This window comes from Antechinus flavipes, chromosome 2, assembly GCF_016432865.1.
Source record: "Antechinus flavipes isolate AdamAnt ecotype Samford, QLD, Australia chromosome 2, AdamAnt_v2, whole genome shotgun sequence".
In the NCBI taxonomy this organism is placed as follows: domain Eukaryota; kingdom Metazoa; phylum Chordata; class Mammalia; order Dasyuromorphia; family Dasyuridae; genus Antechinus; species Antechinus flavipes.
In genome coordinates, this window is record NC_067399.1 from 449,515,383 (window position 1) to 449,541,345 (window position 25,963).

At 38.0% G+C, this 25,963-nt stretch overlaps 1 protein-coding gene across 2 annotated transcripts in view; it reads right to left on the reverse strand.

Annotated features, from left to right (window-relative positions):
• The window catches only part of TGM2 (transglutaminase 2), a 60,879-nt gene extending 48,549 nt beyond the window's left edge, over positions 1 to 12,330 (reverse strand). The window contains exons 1-2 of one of the 2 annotated variants that reach the window (XM_051979350.1): positions 12,202 to 12,330; positions 4,506 to 4,635 (exon numbers count right to left, since the gene is read on the reverse strand). In XM_051979350.1, coding sequence (XP_051835310.1) covers positions 4,506 to 4,515 — 10 coding nt within the window. In that variant the 5' untranslated portion in view covers positions 4,516 to 4,635; positions 12,202 to 12,330. Of the gene's footprint in view, positions 1 to 4,505; positions 4,725 to 12,201 lie in introns of those variants that run through there. The other variant, XM_051979351.1, reaches the window with a different exon arrangement.
• Between the last annotated feature and the right edge of the window lie 13,633 nt (positions 12,331 to 25,963).

Here is a 25,963-nt window from a genome sequence, read left to right on the forward strand (position 1 = left end):
AGTAACTTGTCCAGAGTCATATAGCATTTGAAGCTAGATTTAAACTCAGGTTTTCCTCACTCCAGGCTTAATATATCCACTGCACTACTGCCTCCAAGAGTGCTCACAATATAACTAGGAGGACAAGACTCAGAGGAAGCAATTGGCAAGTAGCACAAGCCAAGTCATAACTAAGTACTTGAATTGGGTGGTGCAGACTGTGAGGGCTATGAGGAAGTCACAGAATCACAAAATCACAGTCTCTGGGGGAAAAAAGTCAGAGGGCACAAAATTCAATCTAATACTTTGACTCAGAAAGTCTTCTGTAATATCCTCATCAAGGGATTGTACAATTGAAGACTTTCAATGATGGGGAGCTCACTATTTCCTAAGAAAGGCCAATTCCATTTCTAATTATTAGGAAGCATTTTTGTTATTCAGTCGCATCAGTTGTATCTTACTCTTTGTGATACCATTTGGAATTTTCTTGGCAAAGATATTGGAACGCTTTGCCATTTCCTCCTCTAGCTCATTTTACAGATGAGGAAATGGAAGCAAACAGGGTAAAATGATTTGCCCAGGGTTATATAGCTAGTAAGTTTCTGATGCCTCATTTGAATTCAGATCTTCCTGACTTTTTATCCACTGTATCAGTTAGTTGCCCCTCTTCTCACTATACCAAACTTCTTACTAGAAATGACAGTTTCCTTAACTTTCCCTTCCTGATACCTCCTGGGGCTTTGTGGAGAAAGTATTAAATAAACAAAAAAGTGCTGGAGACTTCTGAGTCCTCATTATGAATACCATATACACAAGACACTTTGCAGCTAGGGCAGAGAGCCAGAATGGGAGAGGACATAGCTGATCCGCTGCACGGATCTAACTTTTCCTGACCAAGAAGGTCATTCTGTGTTCCCAGATTTCTGAGACCACACCTGTGTGGGTAATTAATTGCAACCTGGCTATGTGGTCTAGGGAGGACCAGAGAAGAGGGGTTTGAAGCAGCTAAGTTGAACAGTCCAAACCACACCCAGTTGAGTTTCTCTCCCAGAAAATTATCTGTGAGGGAGTTTGGGGACTGGCTGCCTCCAGGGGCTATTTTTGGCTCTCCTGATGAAAGACTTATTGCTGCTTCAACTGGGAGGCAGATAATGGGCCCACATCTTTTTTGGATGAGATGAGAGATCCTGAATCTGGAGGGTTATGGAATCAAACCTCTGAGGTTGAAGGACACAGTAGAAAGAATTCGAAACCAGCAAGCTAAAGGAACTTTGCTCTGATCTTAACGCCACTGCTGGCTTGCACTATCATGCGGGCCTTATTTCTGAGTCTTATTTCCTTTATGTCAACATACATTGTTCATGCAGGAATATGATAAGGAATGAAGTAACAGTTGGTCTTTGGTCATACTCAAGAAGAAGCTTCTTGTTAAAAACATATCATTAAGTAGGACTAAAAAGACTACTTGAATTTTGAGTCAGAGAGTCTGAATTTGAATCCTGTGTTTGCTGATTAAAAGCCGTGTGACTTCCAGTAAGTCCTCTTTGTCTCAGGTTCTTTTTATGTAAAAGGCCTTCCAATGCTAAATCTGTGATCGTAGGATCATTAGTACAACTCACATTTATATGTAGCTTTTCTATATACAACATGCTTTTCTTACAATGACCCTATGAGAGAAGTAGGGCAAATGCAATTATTCTAACAAATGGGGAAACAGACTCTGAATCTAAGATAATTCACCTAGCAAACGTTAGAGGTAGGATTCAAATTCAAGTCTCCTCATTTCCATCTAGTGCTCTTCCCACTATGCCAGCAAGTTAGCAGGCTATTTATTAAGTATCTACTATATACTGACCACTGTGTTAAGAATCAAAAATATAAAGAAAAGCAAATAAGGTCTCTACTCTCAAGGAGTCCAATTATTGATATGTTCAACAATTACTTGTATTAATTACTATGTTAACATTATTAAGATGAGGGGAAAGCATTTATATGTCACCTACTATATGTCAGGGTAGTGCAAAGGCTTTTTACAAATATTTCATTTTGATCCTCATAGCAACTCTGAAAAGTGCTATTATTATATCTATTTTGCAGTTGAGGAAACTGAGGCAAATGGTTTGCCCAAGATTACACAGCTAGTATAAGTGTCTGAGGCTGGATTTGAACTGGGGTCTTCTTGACTGCAGACCCAGTGTTCGATGCACTCTGCCACCAGCTGCCTCTAGTTAATATACACAGTTCTCAATGTCTGGAGATGGTCATTGATTTGGATCTCAAAGGGACCTTAGAGATCACCTTACTATAATCCTCCATTTACACCTGAGGAAATTGAGACCCAAAGAAATTAAGGGACTTCTGCAAATAATAGATCAAACTCAGACCCCCAATTCCAAATATAGTAATCTTTCCACTGGATGACAATGGGAGACAGGAACCTTAGGTTCCAGTCCCAGCTGTATTACAACTTTGCTATGTGACTTTGGATAAGGAATTTTCTCTCTCTAGTACTCCATGTCCTCATGTATATAATGAATGTTCCATGTTATTCATGAAGTTCTTGTAAAGATAGAATGATAGTATTCTCCATTAGATTGTAAGTTCTGTGTAGGGATTATTTAGTCTCTTTTGTATCCCCAGCAATGCTTGGCACCTAGTTGATAGTTAATATATATTTACTGATTAATTGATATACAATGCAAAAACTCTTGGGGCATAAAAGTCACTGTAGAAATAAAACTATTCATGGGCTGATATTGTTCTTTCTGATTTCTATTACCCTTTGAGACTTGGTTTCCTCATCTGTAAAATAAATCTATGATCTTCTATTTATATGTCTGAATCAGCATTCCTTTCTCCCCAAACCCTGTATAGTGTGAATAGAATACTCCTCAGTGTCATCTTTCTGTCTGAAGGACTTGTTGCTGCTGGAAATCCCCCTCAGCCTGTTCAGCTCTGTCTAGGTCACTAACAGGAAGGCACTAAAGTTCAGGGGAAGTCTTGGGTCCTCAGCTCTTACCCCGTGATCATCTGCAGTACTGGAGTGTATGACAGATACCCAGGAGAGGGTTATTTTAGTCCCAGATTGGCAATAAGTTAATACTGGGAGTGATGTAAGGGGGGATGTTGGCTCCTGAGCAGAGGGGATAACTGAAAGCTCTTTAGGGTAGCATTTGCCTTTAAATGATTATTTCCTAGTATTTAAAGCTGGAACATATCTTAAAAAACATCTAGTCCAATGTCCCTGATTCTATGGATGAGGAAACTGAGACCTAAATGAAAAGTTATTTGCCCAGAGTCACACAGGTAGAAAAAGTAGTATTGGAATTCAGTTTTTCTTAGCACAAATCTAGGGGTCTTTTCATTGTATGATGCATTAAATTCCTTGTATTTAGCTAGAGGGGACCTAGCTAATGTTCCTAGCTAGAGTGGATGCATTAGAAGTGGTGAGAAGATACCGGTTCTACCTGTACAATGCCTTTTACATCTCACTTTTGTCACTCTGATTACCTGTATGATCCTAGGCAATTCACCTAACCTCCCCGGGGGTCTGGACCTCATTTTCTTGAGGGGAAAAGGGTGTTCTAAATAACTTTTCAGGTTCCTCTGGTCAAAATTGAGTAACCTCTTAAGCTTTACAGCAGCCCTGGGAGGCAACAGGACATATATTATTTTTTCTCATTTTACCAACTAGGAAACTGATGCCCAGAGAGGGGAATAGGACTTACCTGGGGTTACTCAGTTAATTGGTAGCAAAGCTAGGGTCAGAAACCAGTCTACTGATACTGAATAGGACTTTCCCCCACTTCTCTTATATTCTCTTGTTCTAGTCACTTGGAATCACAGGAGAGTGGAAATGATGGTGAACTAGGAATTAAGAGACCTTAGATCGATTAGACTGACTATCACCAATTGACAAGGACTTTAGACAAGTCATGTCTCTGATATTGCACCTCAGTTTTCCCCTCTGAAAAAGGGGCATAACTTAACTGCCTCACAGATTTTGTGCCAGGAATGGAAACTACAGAATCCTTAGTGTGTAGTGGAAATAATAGTAGCTGGTATTTCTGCAATCTTGAAATCTTACAGAATGCTCTATGCCTTGTTACAGTTTGACCTTATAACCCTGAAAACACTGCTTTGGGGTTGGAATATTTACTCCTTTGAAATATTTACTCTAATATTTACAATAGATCCAAAAATATCCATTACGTTTTCCCCAGGAAAATGTAAGCGCTGGATTAGAAAGGATTTAGAGCTTTGTTATAAACTAAAATTCTTTTTTTTTTTTCCCCTTGCAAAGAATAGGAGGAAAAGTTTAAAACTCTGAGTTCACACATCGCCAGGCACCCACTGCTCATCTGGTCTTCCCTACTCCGTCCTGAGTGTCTGCTACTGTATTGGAGTGGGACAGGGGCAGGATAAATTGGGACAGAAGCTGGGGTGAGCCCCGTCGCTGGGAAAACGGGAACTGTCCAGCTCCCCAGTGGCTCACACCCTTTTGGTTGGGACCCAGGGACACTCACCACTGGCCATGTTCTTGATTCTTCGGAGCTTCTCGGGGATTCGTCTGGGACGGAGCTGACACGCGCTTCAGAGTGCAGCCACGGGCGGCGGCGGCAGCAGCGGGCAGAAGAAGCCAGCGGCTGGCTATAGCTGTCCGGGAGAGCACTTTTATACCCGCCGCGGGCTGGCCGGAGACCAACTTTCCCTCCCCTAACCCCCGCCCGAGGTGGGACGTAAGGTTGCCTGAGTAAGAGCCCAAGTCTGAGAGAGAGAGGGACAGAGCAGAAACCACACCCACATCGCCAAGCCAAGAGGAGGGCTTCCAGGAAAGTTTCCCAATCTGGAAAGCTTCCTCCCTTCACCTCTCAGTGCGAGCTCCCACTCCTGCTACTTCCCCAGTCAGACCCCAGAAGGTGGTCTCAGAGCAATCCCTATCTCCGTCCCCCCGTGGTTCCCTGAAGCACACCGCGTAGTGGCGAAAACCCGACATCTGGGGCCCATAGATTTTAATTTGAATCCCGGCTCTGTGGTTCGCTGTGCTAACTTAGGCAAGTGACTTAATCTTTCTAAGCCTCAGTTTCCCGATCTGTAGAATGAAGGGGCTGAACTAAACAGCCTGTAAAGTAGCTCTTAGTTGTGAACCTATGATTCAATGAAATGGCCACACTCCCACAAAGTGTAGTTGCTCTCCATGGGATGCTGGCTCTGGACCCCTCATATAGTTTGAGGATTAGGGAAAGGGTGAAATTTGGAGGAGGGAATAAGGAAGGGACCCTTGACCTTTCCTGAGGACTCTTCCTCCTTGAGAATTGGATCTCAAACCTCAGTTATGCCCTTGTCAGGAAGACCTGTCAATGGGCAGGTCACTGAAGACATGAAAATTGAGCCTCTCTGCCATTTAGAAATAGTGTTCTCCCCCCCACACACAGCTTTTAGTTCAAGGCTTTGAGCTATTCCAAGAAGTTAGCTGATTTAGCAACTAATCCATTCTTATTTTCTGACTTTAAAAACATGCTCTAGTAGAGCGTTGGTCTTGTCTACTCTTATAACAATGTATTTGAAGTCAGAAGAATTGCGGATGTGCCTAGGTCAATGCTGCTCTCTTGGGCCATAAGGTGAGTGGAGATACTACTGGACTAGGAATTATGAGACCTTGAATCAGCCTGGCTCTATCACTAATTGGCTGTTGATCTAAGGCTGATCCTAGGTCAAGTCTTGTCCCTGTTTTGCCTCTCAGTTTCCCCATCTGTAAAATGAGCATAACGTAACTACCTCACAGGTTTTGTGAGGAGGAATGAAAACTGGAAAATCCTGAGGGTGACATGGAAATAAGTAGCTGATATTTTTAGAATGCTTCAGAGCTTGCAAAAATGCTTTTTCAATAAGGTAAATTAAACAAGTTATTCTGTCAAGTTGCAGGATAACTTCCAGGGTCAGCTACATTATGTAGTCAGCAGAACCCCAGCTGAATTTAATAATAAGTACCTTTTGTTTTACAAAGAAAGAAACTGGAAGCTCAGTATGCTTAAGGTCATAGAGCTAGTAAGTAACTAGCTACTATCATATCTAGGCTTCAACCTCAGATTCTCCTCCAAGTTCAGGGCCTCTTTCTTGTCCACCATATGAGTTTCTTCTGACTCAGAATTTTCAAAGCCCTACTCATATCCTTCAAATAACACTTAACCTATTCTAATGTATATTATTTTATTATGGGATTCTATTTTGAGGTCATGAGATTTAAAGGAGAAAAGGACCATAATTTGTATAATTTTTTTTATTTAGCATTATTTTAGTTCAGTTGGAAAAACTCTGGATTCAGAGACAGAAAATTTGGGCTTCAAAGTTGGTTCTGACATTAATTACATTAGGTAATCACTCTCTAATTTCCTTTATCTGTAAAATGAAGGTGTTGGATTCTATGATCTCCAGCCACTCTCAGCACTAAATCGATGATTCTGTATATTCACATCCCATTTCCTCCTCCCCCCCCAAATTCTCACGAATCCCTAAATTAGTGAATTAATGAAGGTTGTCATTGCTTCTGATTCATCATTGTATCCTCAAAGCAATGAACACATGCTGCCCCCTCTAAGGAGCTCTCCCTAACATTTCTCATTACCTCAAGCTGGACAGAATCTCTTCTTCCTGGAATCTTTTCTAGCACTTCATCCATGTGGATAATCCTCAACTAAAGCAGACTATAATCCTTCTACAATTTAATAGGTGAAACTTTGTGTGGCCAGAAGTATTGTTCTCCCTGCAAAGATAAACTCTGAAGCACCTAGCTACAACGGCCCACCAGTGACAGTTTATGGGTGGGGGAGGGGATGGACGAGAGGAGAGAGGAGTCTGTACTCTCTGCCTTTATAACTAGGTAGTTCCTTTGAAAACTTTCATTTTCCTGGAATAGCCAATATCACCTTTACCTCTCACTGAGGCTTCAGAAAAGTACATCAGTGAAGGATGCTTATTATCTAATTTGTATTAATCACTACTTGTGCTCATGTCTCATTCTCCCTTCTGAACTAAATTCTTTGAGACTAGGGATTGTGTCTGGTTTCATCTTGGTTATCTTTATCTTTGTGTAACTCAGGATCATACACACAGAAAGTGCTTAGTAAATGTTTTCTAAATGATTGAATTCTATTTTTACTTCTTTTTATCATCAGATCAGAAAGGAAAACTAATAGCATTTACCTAAGAATCTGAGAAATTCTTTCTACAAAAAGAAAAAAATTCATCGAGGTCATTGAAATAACTTCCCACCTCAGCCTATTTCCTCAGTAATTAGGAAGTTTGAAAATGAGTTTTCCATCCTCTGGCCTTGCATATCACTTTGAAATCTTTCATAATCTTATCATTTTATTTGGAACTGTAATGAAAAACAGTTACTTTGGCTTGATAATAGCAATTTTTCTACCTTCCTCACCTCCCACTCCCAATCAGATAACAGGATGCTGGAACAAAGACCCTTGGCAAGGGAAACACACATTCACCACCCACTCTCACCCTGACGTTGATAAAGTTGATCTCAGAGCAGGCTGTAATAGGGTAAAGGGAAAGTTCAGAGGAAATCCAAAGGAAAGTTGCTGAGGTGTAGGGGAATAAGGGTGGAATACTGGTACCAAGGCCACAGTTTCTTGAATCAGAGATGAAAAGGGTCTCAAAAACCATCTAATTCTACACCTTCATTTTACAGAGGAGGAAATTGAATCATACTCTAAATACTAGATCCTGGATGAGGAACCCAGATGCATCAGTAGTACTCTTTCTAATATACCCTAATAACTCTTTCCTAGATGTAAGAATGAGATTAGGTTGATTCTTCTCTCAAAGTCCCAGCTGAAAGAAGGATCACAGAATGTACTTTAGAGGTCACTTAAGTGATCTTTTTCCTGAGTTCTGTGAATTTGTTTCTTATATAATTGCTTTCTTTTGTAAACCTGTATATTTTATTTTGCTCTCTTAAAAAAGATCATTCTGAAAAGGACTCAGAATGCCAAAAGAGTCTGTGATACAAACAAAGAGGACCCCTGATTTCATTTGACTCCTCATTTTACAGACGAGCTAAGTAAGAACCATAAAAGGGAAGGAATTTGGCCAAGGTCACATGGGGAATGGGTAGCAGAGCTGGAATTTGAACCTAGATCCTCTAACTCCAAATTTAGTGTTCTACTCATTCTACTGTTAGGTCTTTAGGATATTGGACCAACTAGTTCCCAGCAACACTGGAGGCAGGAGAAATGGAGTTAAATAATTTTGGGGTAGCCTCTCTATAGTTTTGGTCCTTGTATGGCTTAGTATAGGAAGGGCACATAGTAGGTGCTCAAGAGTTCTGCAGCCTAATATCCACAAAGATTACTCATCTGTCTGCAACCTGTGTAACAGGGCCCAGTTTTTGTATTGGCTCGAGGGAGTAAATTAATCTCCAGGCTCCAGTGGTTTGTTATGATATTTGTTGGGGGGGGGGCAAGACCAACTTAAAGGAGTAGAGTGATTGCCTTCTTTTGCTTCCAAACAGCAGCCTGTTGACTGTTCTTACCTGTATTGCTCCTAGTTTAGAAGAGGGTTTTTGTTTGTTTTGCTTTGCTTTGCTTTTTGGCTGGGATGAGGATGAGAAGTAGTATGGCATAGTGGTAATCTAGGCTTTGCTATGAACTACTTATATGACCTTGGACAAAGTACTTGGTCTCCTGTTTCCCCATCTGTAGAATGAAGGTGTTGAATAGTTGATCCCAGATTTTTATTTCATGACCTTAAGATAGAATCCATAATAAACTGCATATGGGGGACAGCCGGGGGAAAGAGGGTTGTCACATCTGACATCTCATCTCAGGCCAACAATTTAGGTATAACCATAATAATTTTCTCAGTTGTCACCTAAAATCTTAGCAATCAACTGATAAAATAATTGTATCGATCCTTTGTATTTCTTCCTTTCTTTTTCATTCATTTATTTATTTCTATAGAAGAGGAAACTCAGGGTCATAAAGATTAAATGGATACCAAAGCTACATAGGTATTAAATGTCAGATGTAGGGATTTGGACTTAGATTGCTTAGTTTTCAAATAAAGAACAAAAAGATATGACATAGAATAGGAAGTTATTTGGAATAGAAAGAATGATTAGAATAAAGAGGAAGAAGGAGAGGGACACTGTTTTTGGTTTTTATTTTTTTGCATTTATAGTTTAATAAAAGAGCAGAACTGCAATGCCTCAGAACAAAAATGAGACAACCGAGTTAGAAGTTTCTCTCAACATAGAATGTCAGAGCTAGAAGAGCCCTTCAAATGTCAGAACTGGAAGGAACATTAGAACATAGAATATTTGAGCTGAAAAGAATGTGAATATTAGAACATAGGAAGTTAAGAGATGAAAGGATCCTTAATGATCAAACCCTTTCATTTTACATATGAGAAAACTGAAGCCCCAGAAAGGTAATTACTAGCTAATGGATTAGAAAGTTGAGACTCAAACCCAGAGCTACTGATTTTGGCAAGGACTAGCTCTGCCATAAGCTATGGGTACCTGGAGGTTCATAACAAGTCCAGATCTATTCCATTTCCACCTGGGGGATATCCTATCAATTCTTCCTCAGTGACTTACTATCCCTGAGACTTTAGGAAGGGAGAGGAAAAGGCACACATCTATAGAATCTGTTTGTTCTGTTGTTTCAGTCATGTCCAGCTTAGAATGACCCTATTTGGGATTTTCTTGGCAAAGATATCGTTTTGGTTTGCCATTTCCTTCTTCAGTTCGTTTTATAGATAAAGAAATCCAGACAAACAGGGTTAAATAAGATGCCCAGGGAAACACAACTAATAAGTATCTGAGGACAGATCCGAAGATGGGAAAGTAAAAGTCTTTCAGATTCCAAGACCAGTGCTTTATCAATTGTACCAACTCACTGTCCATAGGAAATGTATTTTCTTCTTAGGACCATAGGATTCAGAATTGGAAGCTATTGTAAACATCATCTAATCTATCTTTTTCACTTTACAGATTTGCCTAAGATCATACAGGTAGCAAGTAGAAAGACCTTTGCCCCTAGATTTAGTTCTTCCTTGGGCAAAAAACTTTCATTTTTTCCCTTGAAATTAGTAAAGGATGCTGTACAAGTAAACTACAAAGCTACTTATTTCCCTTCCACTCATCATTTCTATCCCTGGAATTCATTTAAAAAAAGTTCTAGGTTTTGACACAAATAAATTCCAGATCTAGGATATGACATAATGACATCTCATGTGAACCCCACAAATATGAATCTGGATCCTGGCCAATGGATTTACCTCCAGATAAGAGAACCAAACCACATCCCTCCTCCTCCAGCAAATTCTGGACTTCTCATAAAGTAACCACAGTGTCTGTGGGCTCAGAATAGAGAGGGCCCATAAAACCTAGAGTCCTTTAGTATTTGCCTGAAATAAGTATATTCAGCTATGTTCCATGATTATTTAGGGCCCTCCTTCTCTCATTCTGAGGCTACTCTTTGAGGGGTAGAAATAGGGGGAGGGGTGAGAGCAAATTATGGACCTGTAAGACAGGAAGACTGAATTTTCCTGTGTAGTTTTGTGTGTCCTCCCAGTGTGATTTTGAGCAAGTAATACATGAACCCATATAAATCTATGTGGGAGTCCCTTCTCTGCTCACTGATTCACTGAGTGGTAGAAGGGGAACTGGATCTGATATCAGACACTTGAGTTCTAGTAATGATGATGATGATGAGGAAATCAGGAATGTACTCATTTTCCTCATCAGTAAAATAAAGTTATAATTATCATCTTTATATATATGAAAAGCTATGATGCTGAAAAGGGGTCATGGGTTCATAGATTTTGGAGAGCCTTAAAGTACAGGTAAGTAGCACAGTGAATAAAGTATTAGGCCTGGAATCCAGAAAACTTATTTTCCTGAGTTCCTCATCTGTAAAATGATTTGGGTTGGGAAATAGCAAACTATACCAGTATCTCTTCCAAGAAGACCCCAAATAGAGTCGTAGAGTCAGACATGACAAAAACGGCAACAAAAAACCTTAAAGAGCGTTGAGTCTACTTATCTCATTTTTCAGGTGAAGAAACCAAGGTTGACAGAAAAAGATTTGCCCATGATCACATAGGTCCTAAGTAACAGTGTAGGAATTAACAAGATCCTTTGACTTCAAATATAGCGTTTTTTTTCTTTTAATAATAACAACTATCATACTTTGCCAAGCTCTCTACAAACATCTCACTTGGTCCCTAGGCCAGTCCCTGGACGTAGATGCTGATGAGGAAACTGAGGTAGAAAGAGGTTAAATAACTTGCTAGGATCACATAGCTAATAAGTATTTGAGGCTGGATTTGAACTCAGATCTTCCTGACTTGAGGTCCAGCATTATATCCATTGTACCATCCAGCTGTCTCTCATAGAACTTAGTCATCAAGCGTTTATCAAGCATTTACTATGTGCCAGGCACTGTGCTAAGGAATACAAAGAAGTGTAAAAACACAATCAATTCCTGCAAGTAGCTCACAATCTAATGGTGAGACAACATGCAGATAATTGTACAGAAAGGAGACATATGAGATAAATGGAAGGTTTTATAGAGAAGACACCAGCAGCAGCGTAGGAAGGAAAGGGAAAACAAGGAAAAGTTGCCTGCAGCAGAAAGTTGGCTTTGAGCTGAGTCTTGAAGAAAGCCAGTGAAATTAGCAGGCAAAAGTGTAGAGGGAAGGTGTTCCAGACATGGAGAACAGACATTGAGAAGGCAGGGATATGGGAGGCGCAGTGTGTGAGAAACAGCAATAAAGCCAGGGCAGTTGGAGGATAGGAAGAGGGCAAGGGTTTTGAATACCAAACAGAGGATTTAATATTTTCAAGGAGGTAATAGGGAGCCACTGGAATTTACTGAGTTGGGGGGTTAGCTGAGGAGATATGACATCATTATTTTAGCATTTTAAGGAAACTACTTTGGCAGTTGAGAGGAGGATTTAATTAGAGTGAGGAGAAATAGGGCAGGAGGAACATCCAGCAGGCTATTGCAGTAGTCTAGACATGAGGTGTTAAGAGTCTGCGTCAGGGTGGCAGCTCTCTGGGTGGAGAGAAGGAGATGTAGATGAGAAATGTAGAAATGACAAGACTTGTCAATGGATTAAGCCAGAGTTGGAACTAATAAGTGGGCAAGGTAGGCGGCTGCCTGAGGTAAAACACACTGGAAAAAAGGAGCTGGGGAATACCTTGTAAAGGAATAAGTTCCTCATTCCTGGAAGTCTTTCAAGCAAAGGCACTACTTGATAGGGATGCTGTAAGAGACTCCTGTTCAGGTCCATGTTAGACTCTAAGTTGTCCCCCCAATACTATGATGTCCTGATTCTAATACAATGATTACCTTATTGGCTTGATAGGAGGAAAGTAAAGCTTGGTTAAGCTTTAAATGATTCTAGAATGTGACATAATAATCAAATTGGAATTGTGATGAACATTGGAATTATAATAATATAAAAATTAAATAAATAACATATGTAATGTAATTATAATAAATACTATGTAATGATTAAGAGTATAAATAATTATGATAATAACTCATATTCCTAACACATTTTAAACTTTACAAGGCACTTTTTCATTTAAAAAGTGGTCAGTAGTACAAATATGAAGAAATATGAAGTGAAAAAATACATAAGGAACTTATTAAAATATATAAGAATAACAGCCATTCTCCAGCTGATGAATCATTCAAAAATATGAACAGGTAGTTTCCAAAGGAAAAAATCTAAGCTATCAACAATCATATGAAAAAATGTTCTAAATCACTATTAGTTAGAAAAATGCAAATTCAAACAAGTCTGAAGTTTTACCTCACCATTATCAGCATAGCAAAGGTGACAAGAAAAATGACAAATGTTGGAGGGGCTGAAAGAAAACAGGTATACTAATGCACTGTTGTTGAAACGATGAATTGAGCTAGTCATTTTGGAAAGCAACGTGGAATTCTGTCCTCAAAGTTAACTCAACTGTAAATACTCCTTGACCTAGCCAATTCACTTCTTTCTCTCTGAGCCTCAATTTCCTCTTCTGTCAACTGGAGATAAATGCCCTGTCTCTTTTATAGGGACAGTTATAAGGATCAAATTAGATAATGGAGAAGAAAAAGCTTTATCTAACCCCATTTCATCTTCCTTCTTGTCTTTACATAGTCCGATCCACATGCTTCTTACCTTACCTCTGCCTCTTAGAATCCCCAGTTTTCTTCAAAGTTTATCTCAAATACTACTACCTATGTAAGATCTTTTCTGTTTCAGCTACTAGGGTTTTCCTCCTCACAAAATTATGTTGTATTATTTTATACATAAATACACACACACACATAAATATATATATTTGTAGATGTATGTGGATAGTTAGGTAATACAGTACTTAGAGTATTAGGCTAGGAGGAAAATTTAGGTGAAGACATTATTGAGTGACCCTAGATAAGTCACTTAACTCTGTTTGCCTCAGTTTCCTCATCTATAAAATAAGCTGTAGAAAGAAATAGGCAAACCACTCTAGTATCTTTGCCAAGAAAATCCCCAAATGAGTCAGGAAGAGTTGGACATCACTGAAATGAGTAAAAACAACAATCTATGTATACATGTCTCTTCTTATAGAATATTAGTTCTTGGAAGGCAAGGTCCATTACATTTTTGTCTTTAGATTCCCAGTGCCTAACAGTTAGTAGGTGCTTAATAAGCATTCATTAATTCATTTTTATTCCTTAATGTCTCCATGGGGCAGACATAGAGGGACTAAGACCTGAAGAAGAGCATAGAGAAAAAAATATATCGTTGCAATATATTCTTAACCTTGGCAAGTGTTAGGTTCATGGAAGAGACTGAAACTAATGGCTTCCATTCTTCCCATTCATCCTTATCTCTGCACCCTTACCCCCAATTACAGTTCAGAGCTGGAAAAATTAAGAAAACACAATATTTACACAAAATTTGCCAAATTCCACAGAAAAGTTAATGCTTGTATATTTGTGATGAGTCAAAGACTTGGGTAACAGGACCTAAAGCAGATATGAAGCAAACTGTCTTGAGCAATTTCTAAGAACTTAAAGTGGATGTTTATCAGTTTGTCAATGTCCTTTCTTAAATACATCAGCTAGAATGATCCCGAATATCATGAGCCCATTTTCCTGATTCCTGTTTTGCTTCTCTTCCTGAATGACCATAAGATTCCAGGGTGACTTAGGCGGGAATTTTGAGGAGTATGGTTTGAGAAAAGGCAATATTTATTTCCATTCTATCCAACCTGAGTTATGAAGCATCTCTCCCTTTTGTCTTTGGCCTGCCATCTTTCAAGAATCAAGGCTGTCCTTTGTGGAGCCTCACTGAAGATTAAGAGACATTTATTTGTTCATTTAATTAATTAATTTATTTAAAATTTTATCTTTTTTTTTTTTAAATAAAGCCTTTTATTTTCAAAACATATGCATGGATAATTTGACAGCATTGATCCTTGCATAGCTTTGTGTTTCAGATTTTATCCTCCTTCCCCCTAACCCTCCTGTAAATGGCAAGCAATCCAATATATGTTATACATGTTAAAATATATGTTAAATCCAGTATGTATGAATATACTTATACAATTGTCTTGCTGCACAAGAGAAATCAGATTTAAAAAAAGAAAGTAAATGAGAAAGAAAACAAAATGCAAGCGAACAACAACAAAAAAGAGTGAGAGGCTGTTATGTTGTGATCCACATTGAATTCCTTCAGTCCTCTCTCTGGGTGTAGATGGCTCTCTTCATCACAAGATCATTGAAACTGAGTAGATAATATTATTTAGATATTCAAAGATTATAGGGTTTAAATCTAAATCTATAGATTTAGAGCTGAAAGGGACCATCAAATCTACCCCCATTAGAATATAAAGTCCTTTCCAGTAGGGATTGTTTCATTTTTTGTCCTCCCCATCCCAAACTTGGAAATTAGTAGTTGCTTAATAAATTCTTGTTAACTCAGTCCCCATTTTCATTTTACAGATGAGGAAAGTGAAACAGGGAAATTAAAGAATTGACCCAGGGTCACATGATTAGGAAGTGATAGTAAGTAACTACCACTCTACCATTCATAATATGAAGTGAATCCAGATTATGAAGAGCCTGGAATACCAGAATAAGTAGTTTAGGGATTCTTTAGTAGATAATGGAAAACCAATGAAGATTTCAAAGCAGGAGATATAGGATCATTGACTCAAACAGATTATCTAACCTGACTATTTTACAGAGGTAAAAACTAAATTCTGGAGATATGAAAGATGATTTTTACCTACCTAGAGTGAAGGCTATATCTTGTGGCACATATGTATCAAGATTACAATTAGGGACAAATGCCAAATTCTTTTTAATTCCAAAATTAGTACTTTTTTTCAGTGCGCCACAAGGAGAAAGGAAATAAGTAATTTATTAAGTGACTACTATGTGCCAGGCACTATGCTAAGCCACTTTACAAATGTCTCATTTGAACTTTTCAGCAACAACTGTGTCCAGTACCTACTATTATGATTACCATTTGAAATTTGAGGAAACTGAGGCAGGCCAAGGTTAAATAACTAAAAAGAAATATTTGAAGTTGGATTTGAACTCAGGCCTTCCTGACACCAGGATTACCTAGATGCCTTGAAACACCACAAATTATTCAAGTTTGGCTCCAGAAAGGTGACTTGACTTAGCTAGATCAGCTCCTGGAGGAAGAGAGACCAGTTAGGAGTCTACTTATTACCAGAGCTAATGGAAAGTTGCTGAAGACCTTTGTTAGGGACCAGAGAACTTGAGTTGAAGTGTCATATAGATAGAATTGATCTGATTTTAAAATGTAGCATTAGAAAGGAGAAACGAAAGGCATGAAAGCACGTGACATTACTCTGCATTTAGGAGCATATTTTATGTCTACAAAGCCCCATTGATAGAAATAGGGAAGTCAGGAAAATGAGCTGGTTTCAGAGAAGGAAATGATAAATTGAATTTTAGACACTCTTTCTAGAAAAGAGCATACGTCAACCATCTACTAAACATTATCGGGAAAAACTCTTGGCCAATGCTTTATCTGAAGGAAGTGACAGAATAAGGAGATTGAACTGGATGTGGAGGAAGAAGAGGAGGAGGATGTGCCATTTCTGTAATAATTTTAAGTTTACAAGGCACTTTCTTCTTCATGAGAAGTGAGGTGAGATAAGGGCTATTATGTCCATTTTACTGATAAGAAAACTTAGGCTCAGATCCCATAGGAAGCAAGGGTCGGGGGCCAAAACATTTTAAGGGAACTTCCAGGTATAATAATTATAACAATCCCTTATAAATAAAAAAAACAAATATGTCTTTGCAAAGCAACCCATGTACTTTATTCCCATGATCTTCATGATAGCCGTGTGAAGAAGATTGGGCAAGTATTATTATCTGCATTAAAGAGGAAAACTGAGCTAAAGAGAAGGCAAATGGCTTGTTTCTTGATTTGATCTATTAGGCACTTTGTTCTTGCCACAGTCTTCTTCTTGCTTGACTTTGTTCTTAAAGTCCAAGAATATATTCCCTGCTGCTTATGAGTTTGCTCTCTCTTCCAGGTAACATTAAAGTCTGAGAAAATCAAAGACTCAACTACAACCTTCCTCTCTGGTAGTATTTGCTGTTTACTGGACATGACTCTGGGCAAAAGGCTTAACTCTTCTGGACTCTTATTTCCTCATTTATAAAAGGAAAGGATTGATCTAAATCACTTCAAAGGTTTCGTTCAGTTCTAAATCTAAGGTCCTATGATTCTGGTTTGGGTTCTATTCTTTTTTTTTTTTTTTTTTTTGTTGAGGCATTTGGGGTTAAGTGACTTGCCAGGGTCACACAGCCAGGAAGCATTAAGTGTCTGAGACTAGATTTGAACTCAAGTCCTCCTGACTTCAGCTGGTGCTCTATCTAACTAGCTTCCCTTGGGTTCTATTATTATAAATAGGACAGAATGGATGGATTTGGTGTGGTTTGAGGGAAGCTCTCCTTCTTCAGAAAATACCTACCACTGACTTTCCTGAGCACTTGCTAGGATCTCATATTGATGTCTCAATAGGTACCTTTTTCTGGACTAGTAACCACATGGTGAATGAAGAAAGGGACTTTTAATTGACTTCAGAGTCGGAACTGGGTTGTATTCAGAAGGATCCCACCAAATGAACCTCTCCTGCCTGGCTGCATAGGAGTGAGGAGGCTGGGACCACTGCAGGCCTCCCAGTGGAGAAAGAGGCCGTGGGACTTCACTCCCCACCAAGAATGTTGCTCTATGACATCAACACCTGCTGTGACTTCTGTCTATGTTGTGTTTTTTTGGGTGAAAGAACTTTGGAGATGGCTATGAGCTTGTGAACTTTGTAATGGAGAGCTACCAGAGATTTGTGAGTTGGAGCCCATGTCCCTGTTGGAAGGTGTGCTAGCTAAACCTACCCACACATCCGTGAGATCTGCCCCAGCAGTGGATTGAACCCCCTTTCTCCTGCCATTGTACTGGACCCTCTAAGCAAGGAAGTGACTTTGTCCGTTGGCCATGTCAAAAGGGATGTGCTTTGTAATTTCTCATCTAACATCTTTATAATTTGTCTCCTATATCTTTATAATGAATAGGACTACATTTTAATTTTTATTATTTGGATTGATATTCCTAGTTCCTCTCTTATTTGCCAATACCCTGAAGAGAGGGGCCCTATTAGTTGAATGGGTCCTTAGAATACTGAGTATCAGTGTTAAACTTTAAAGTCTATCTAGTCAAACCCTCTCTATAAAAATGAGGCCCAGAGAGACGAGACTTCTCCAAAGTTCCATAGCAGAGTTGGGATTTGAAATCAGGGTTGCTGACTCCAGGCCCAATGTGCTTTCCATTATATCACTCTACCTTCATGGTGACTCGGAGAAGCTTTATTAAAGACCACTGGTGGCCCATTTCCCAGGAACCTCTTTTTCTTCATGACTCCTGAAACCTCCAACAGTGCCTGATATCTGAATTTCACATTTGGAACCCACCTGGCAAAATATGGACTCATACTTGAACACACAAACAGTCAATACAACTTTCCTGCTTCCTCAAGCTCCATCTTTCCATAGGGTTCAAGCCTCCCCCAAGAGGAAAGTACTCAGGGTCCCTGAGTCCTTTCCATGGACCTATATAATAATCTTCAGACTTATATGATATTACTGGTGTTCAAATTGCACTCACTAGCTGAGTGATTCTGGGTAAATTCTATAATCTGTCAGTTTTCCTTATTTATGAAATAAAAGGATTGGATGTGATAACCGATAAGGTCTGTTCCAGCTCTATATCAATGAATTTGCTTGAAACCCATGATATGACTCCTTACTTCCTGTTGGGGAAATCCAAGCAAATTTTCCCTTTGGAGAGTCCTACCTTCCCAAGGACCTTTACCCTGTTTCATACCTATAGTACTAGCCTGGCCCATCAGAAGGGAAAAGAATTGAAGAGTAATCAAAATCTTTCTTCTGGGAAACAAGCGTAGTTCACACAATTCACAGAACTAACACAGAGCAATAGAAGTCTGGGGACTCGAATTCTTGATCTAAACCTTTCTGCCCTCCAAACACAAAAATCTATACACCAAAGATGCTTGGTACATGCTGTCATTGCCCTGGTTCCCAATTCTTGTCATCTTCCCTTTGGATGCTTGTTCCCAGGGTTGATAAGATGGCTCCATCTGCCCACCCTACCTGCACAGCTGTCTGAAAACAGTCAGATTAGATATCTTCTATCTATCCAAGGTGGTGTCATGCAGTATAAACCAACAGCCAGACTCTTCCTTGTTCTTTGACTGTCAACAAGCCACTTTCCTTTTGGGTGTGTACGGAACAACTGGACTTGAGTTCCATCTTGACTTTTTATTGAATGATTTTTACTTCTAGGAGACTTAGTGTACCCATCTGTAAAATGGGGATTCTCCCTCCCAGGACTGTTATGCAGATTCAGTGAAAAATGGAAGCAGATCACAAATAGCCAGCTTCCCAAGGCTGTCTTTGTCAAGGTATAGGTATTCCTGCTATTACCTTTATGATAAGTGATGGGATTAAAGAGTGATTTGGATGATTTTCTAAAAATTTCCCTGTCTTACATTGAGTCATGGCCACAACAGAATGACACATTTGGTCAGAGCAGCAGCCCATCCAGAGACTTCTAGGGAAGTAGCAAGAGGTCATTGAACATCTGGGGGAGGCTGGAGCAAGAGGTACTCCTGGGGAGCACTGCAGAAAGTGGGGTAAATACATAAACTCTCCTCTTGGTGCTTCCTTGCATCTGGCTCTGTTGAGGGAACCAGTGTATTTCAAGCCATCTGTAGACTGAAAGTACACAAGATCACTGTCTTCAAATTCTTGAAGATCTGTCATGCAGAAGGGGGTTAGGCTGGCTGACATGCTTTAGAAAACCAAATTAAGAACAGTGTATGATACTTGCTGAGGTAGTCCCAAGACTGCCTTGGGACAAAGTAGTGTCCCCGAGGACCTTCAGTGGGAGTCTGGATATGTCTCCATAGGTCCTGACCTAGTTCTGAGATCCTGTGATTGTGAAACAAACTCTTGTGAAAGAGTCCTGATGGCTGGCCACTGAGAGTTGCCATCTATACAGGAACAGGAAATGAATGAATGAAAAAAAAATTTATTAAGTGCCTACTATATATAAAGTATTGTAATATTTATTTTGGTCATTTTAAGGAGGAGAGGCAAGAATTCTCAGCTAGACAACACAAGATGGTCTGCCTTTTTCCCTTAACTAGAAAGGTGTTACTCATGCCAGTTGAGATGAGAAGAAAGAAGGATCAGCAAACACTGAGGATACAAATATAAAAAGACAGATATCCCTGCCCTCAAGGAGCTTGCATCGAATAATAAATAGCCAAATGAAGTAAGTAGAACCAAAAGAACATTGTTCACAGCAAAAAAATGAGATTATGCTATGATCAGTTCTGACGGAGGGGACTCTATTCCAACAGTGAAGTGATTCAGGGCAGTTCCAATGATCTATGATGGAGAGAACCATCTGAACCCAGAGAGTGAATTGTGGGAACTGAATGCCAATCACAACATAGTTTTTTCACTTTTTTGTTATTGTTTGCTTGCTTTTTTTTTCTTTCTCATTTCCCCCCCCCGCTTTGATTTTTCTTATACAGCAAGATAATTGTGAAAATATGTATAGAAGAACTGTATATGTTTAATATATATTGAATTACTTGCTGTATAGGGGAGAAGGTGGGAGAAAGGAGGGAGAAAAAAATTTGGAACACAAGGTTTTGCAAGGGTGAATGTTGAAAACTATTGATATATTTTGAAAATAAAGAAACACTGAGACAAGAAAAAAATAAAATCCCATTCTGATCTTTAAAAAGTAATAATAGCCAACATTTATATAGCTCTTAGAAAGCATTGTGCTAAGTGCTTTACAATTATCAGTTCATTTGAATCTCAAAATAATCCTGGGAGGTAAATTCTATTATACCTCCCCCCCTTTTACAGATGAGAAAATTGAGGTAAATAGAGTTAAGTGACCAGTCACACAGCTTGTAATTGTCTGACACCATATTTTAAAGAGTCTTCCTGATTCTAAGTCCAGAAGTCTATCCATTGAGCCACTTATTTAATGGAGAAAGAATCTACAAATAGGGGAATGGTGCTCAGGTAAGGTACTCTGGATCTGAGAAGTCACAAAGATGATAATTTGATTTATGTGACATCCTAGGAAAGGCATAAACACCAGGAAAACTTTTCCATCATCCTGTCTTTTTCATTCACACAGGATAGTGGAAAGAATGCCATCCTCATTTTAGTCAGTACCTATTCCCCTGCCAGGATCTACCACCTACTTAATGTGTAAATTCAAGGCAAGTAACTTCCTTCTTCTGGGTATTAGTTTACTCTTTTGTAATAGGAGAGATTGGGCCTAAATTTTATTTCCCCTAAGTACTGCTTTGACTGTATCTTCTAAGAAACTAGAGATATCTATTCTGTCTTCCTTTGAGTCAACATACAGTGATAGCCCCCTTGCTACAGATGTGGGGCCTCCCTATACAGCTTCCTTACATTAGATAAAGGTTGCACTAGATCAGGACTGGGGAACCTTTTTTTTTTTTTTTTTTTTTGGCCAATGGCCATTTGGAGATCTATAACATCATTTACAGGGCATACAAAATTATCAATTTATAGAACTCAGGCAGTGGAACATTTTTTGTACCTAGCTTTCAGCTCATTATTGCCTGTAGTTGATCATGCAAATGATTTCTCAGGCCTTATACAGCTCAATGGCTGGTTGTTCCCCATCCCTGAGCTGGATGAACTCCAAGACCCTTCAAACTCTGAGATTCTGTGACCTGTGATATCTATTTTGGTCATTTTGAGAAGGAGAGGCAAGAAATCTCAGCCAGAGAACACAAGATGGTCTGCCTTTTTGCCCTTAAGTAGAAAGGTGTTACTCATACCAGTTGAGATGAGGAGAAAGAAGAATCATCAAGTTATTCTTCCTGTTGTATCTGTTTTTAATTCATCAGTTCAGTTTGAGAAAAGTCTGCTGATGAGAGAGGAAGGTAAGGAACACGAATTGTTGATAAGTCAAATAAGTTGGATTTTCATGCCAACTTGATCAGAAGTCCTGGTCATGATTGCAAGATAAACATTCATGATGAATTAGAAAAAAACTGTTCTACTCCAGTCTGGAGAGAGAAAAAAAAATTAAGCAATGATTGTTCACTTGTGTCCAACTTGTCATGATCCTTTTGGAGTTTTCTTGTCAAAAAATAATGGAATAGTTTTCCATTTCCTTCTCTAGTTCATTTTATAGATGAGGAAATTGAGGCAAACAGGATGAAACTACTTGCCTAGGGTCACACAATTAGGAAGTGCCTGAGGTTAGATTTAAACTCAGGAATAGGAGACCTCCTGATTCCAAATCTATCCACTATATCCCAGCTTCTTAATCACCCCCTCCATAGGGGGGTTTATAATTGAAGTAAAAATTGTAAAATATGATTTATTATCAGTAAACATTTGATTGGTATACCTATATTATATACCTATGTAACTGGGGTTATATAAATATTTCTTGGGCAAAAAGGGCAAAAAAAAAAAGGGCAAAAAAGTTTAAGAAGGCTTACACTATGCCACCTAACTGCCCAAGCAATAATTTTAATAGTTAAATACCAGGAAGAAAGATACCAAATTATACTTGTGCACTTATTTTCTTTACAAAGACTCTTTTCATTTGTTGGGAATCTTCTCTTCTTTAAGATAACAATTTATCCCTCAGTACTTTTTAAATTATGACATCTTTTCCAGATTTATTCCATTCCAAATCATTTCCCCCAATTTCATAGTCTTGAATGTTGCTTTTAAAAAAGTTTTATTATGCCTTTTTGTTTATACTTCCCTCAATTGTTCCTTACTTATCAAAACCTCTCTTTTAACAAAATAAAATTGTCAATCAAAGACAATTGACATAGTGATTATACCTGATGACATATGAAACATTGCACTTTGTATTCTTAATCTCTGAGATGAGGAAGTATATTTCATCACCTGTCTTTGGAACCAAAATTTGCCATTTAACTTAACATGAATTCAGGTTAATTTTTAACACTACCTTAATCTATTTTATTGTAATATGTAGGATTTTATCATTAAATTAATCCATAAGCATTTATTTTATGCTTACCAAACATTGTGCTAAGTACTATGGATGTTGCCTCATTGTTATCATTCTTTTTAATGAAATTACTGATTGTTTCTATAATTTGTTCTTTGACTCATTTATTCTTTAGGATTTGATTTTTATTTTCCAATTAATTTTTAATCTATCTTTCCACTGCCTTTTACAGAATATAATTTTATTGCATTATTATCTAAAAAGGATGCACTTAATATTTCTGTTTTTCTATTTTGATTTGAGAGTTTTCTACACAAATACTTGGTCAGTTTTTGTGTAGTGACATGTACTGTTGAGAAAAAGGTGTATTCTTTTCTATCCCTATTCAATTTTCTTCTGAGGTCTGTCATTTAACTTTTCTAAAATACTATTCACTTCCTTAATTTCTTTCTTGTTTATTTTGTAGTTATATTTAAGTAGTTCTGAGAGGGGAAAGTTGAGGAACCTTCCTAGTATAGTTTTGTTATTTCTTCCTGCAACTTGCATACCTTTTTGTTTTTTAAATTTGGATGCTATAGCAAATATGGAAATAAGTTTAGAAGACTTGAACATATTTAACCTCTATCAGATTGCTTGCTGTTTTGGGAAGAGGGAGAAAAAGAGAGAAAAATTTGCAATACAAGATTTTTACAAAGGTAAATGTTGCAAACCATTTTTGCATATATTTGAAAAAATACCATTAAAATATTTTAAAAAGAGAAAAATAATTTATATGTTAAATGTTGGGATGGGGAAATTGGAATACTAATGTATTGTTGGTAGAATTGTGAACTGATCCACCCATTCTGGAGAGCAATTTGGAACTATGCCCAAAGGGCTATAAAACTGTACATACCTTTTGATTCACCAGCATCACTACTGGATCTGTATCCCAAAGAGATCATAAAAGAAGGAGAAAGTATCTACATATGGGAAAAAATGTGTATTATAACTCCTTTTGTGGTATCAAAGAACTGGAAATTGAGTAGATGCCCATCAATTGGGGAGTGACTGAATAAATTATGGTATAAGAATATAATGGAATTCTATTGATCTATAAGAAATGATTAATAGATTGATTTCAAAAAGCCTGCGGAGACTTAACATGAATTGATGCTAAGTGAACAGAATAGAACTAGGAAAACATTGTACCCAGTAACTGCAAGATTATGTGATGATCAAATATGATAGATTTAGCTCTTCTTAGCAATACAGTGATCCAAGGCAATTCTAGTAGACTTGGGATGGAAGCCATCCATATTCATAAAGAGAACTATGGAAACAATATGGATCAAAGCACATTATTTTCACCTTTTTTTCCTTGATTTACTTTTTTTACTCTCATGGTTTTTCCCTTTTGTTCTGATTTTTCTTCCACAATATAACCAGTATGGAAATATGTTTAAAATGATTGTACATGAATAACTTATATCAGATTTCTTGCTATCTTGGGGAAGGGAGAAATAAGGGAAGAGGGGAAAAAATTTGGAACTCAAATTCTTTCTTTTTTAATAGTACATGTTAAGATAGTTTTCAACTTTCACTTTTGTAAAACTTTTGTTCCAAAATTTTCTCTTTCTCTTACCTGTCCTCCTACTCAAGATAGCAAGAAATCTGATATCAGTTAAATATGTGCAATTCTTTTAAACATATTTCTATATTTGTCATGTTGTACAAGAAAAATCAGATCAAAGGGAAAAACCATGAGAAAGCACAAACAAACAAACAACAAGAAGGACAACAACAAAGGTGAAAATACTATGCTTTGATCCACATTCAATCTCTATAGTTCTCTCTCTGGATGTGGATGGTATTTTCTGTCCCAAATCTATTGGAATTTCCTTAAATCATCACATTGTTGAGAAGAGCCAAGCCCATCACAGTTCATCACATAATCTTATTGTTACTAAGTACAATCACTTACTTCATGTAAATCTTTCTAGACTTTTTTGAAATCAGCCTGCTCATCATTTCTTATAGAATAATAATATTCCATTATATTACATTCATATACCATAACTTTTTCAGCCATTCCCCAACTGATAGATATCCACTCAATTTTCTAGTGGAACTTAAATTCTTCTTTCTCTCCCTTCCTTCCTTCCTCCCTCCCTCCTATCTTAGATTGTGGTATTGCTAAGAAGTAGTCTATCAAAGTTAACAATCTGCACAATGTTGCTTTTACTATGTACAATGTTATTTTGGTTCTACTCAGTTCACTCAGCATCAGTTCATGTAAATCATTCCAGGTTTTTCTGAAATCAGCCTGCTCATCATTTCTTATAGAACAATAGTATTCCATTACATTCATATATTACAATTTGTCGGGCCATTCTTCAATTGATAGGCATCCCCTCAATTTCTAATTCTTTGTCACTAAAAAGAGAGCTGCTTTAAAACATGTTTGTACATGTGGGTCTTTTCCCATTTTTTATGATCTTATTTGGATACAGACTTAGAAGTTGTATTTCTGGATCAAATGGTAGGCAGAGTTTTATAGTCCTTTGGACATAGTTCCAAATTGTTCTCCAGAATGATTGCATCTGTTCACAACTCCACCACAATGCATTAGTGTTCCAATTTCCTCACATCCTCTCCAATATTTATCATTTTCTATTTTTGTCATATTAGCCAATCTGATAGATATGATGTGGTATCTCAAAGTTGTTTCAATGTGCATTTTTTAAATCAATAATGATTTAGAACATTTTTAAAAATGTGACTATAGATAGCTTTAGTTTCTTCATCTAAAACCACCTGCTCATATCCCTTGACCATTTATCAATTGGAACTCTTTCTCCTTTCATCTTTTCTCATCAGTGTTTTGTCTCTGACCATTATCTCCATTAATTTGCTCAACATTCTCTCTATCCCCCCTCTTATTTCCCTGTATGGTAAGATAGATTTCTAATATAGATTATTGTATATGTTATTCCTTCTTTGAGCCAGTTCTGATGAGAGTAAATTTCAAGTCCACCAACCACTCTCTCATTTTCTCTTTCATTGTAAAAGGTCTTTCATGCCTCATCATATGAGATAATTTACCCCATTCTACCTCTCCCTTATTTTTGCTCCCAGCATATACTCTTTTTAACTACACGAATAGTGCTATAATTCTTAAGAATTATAAATGTCAGGGTGGCTATGTGGTACAGTGAATAGAGCACCAGCCCTGGATCAGATGGACCTGAGTTCAAATTTGGCTTCACATAACACTTCCTAGTTGTGTGATTCCAGGGCAAGTTATTTAACCACAATTTCCTCACCCCCAAAAAACAAAAAACAAAAGAAAACAAAAAACCCCCAA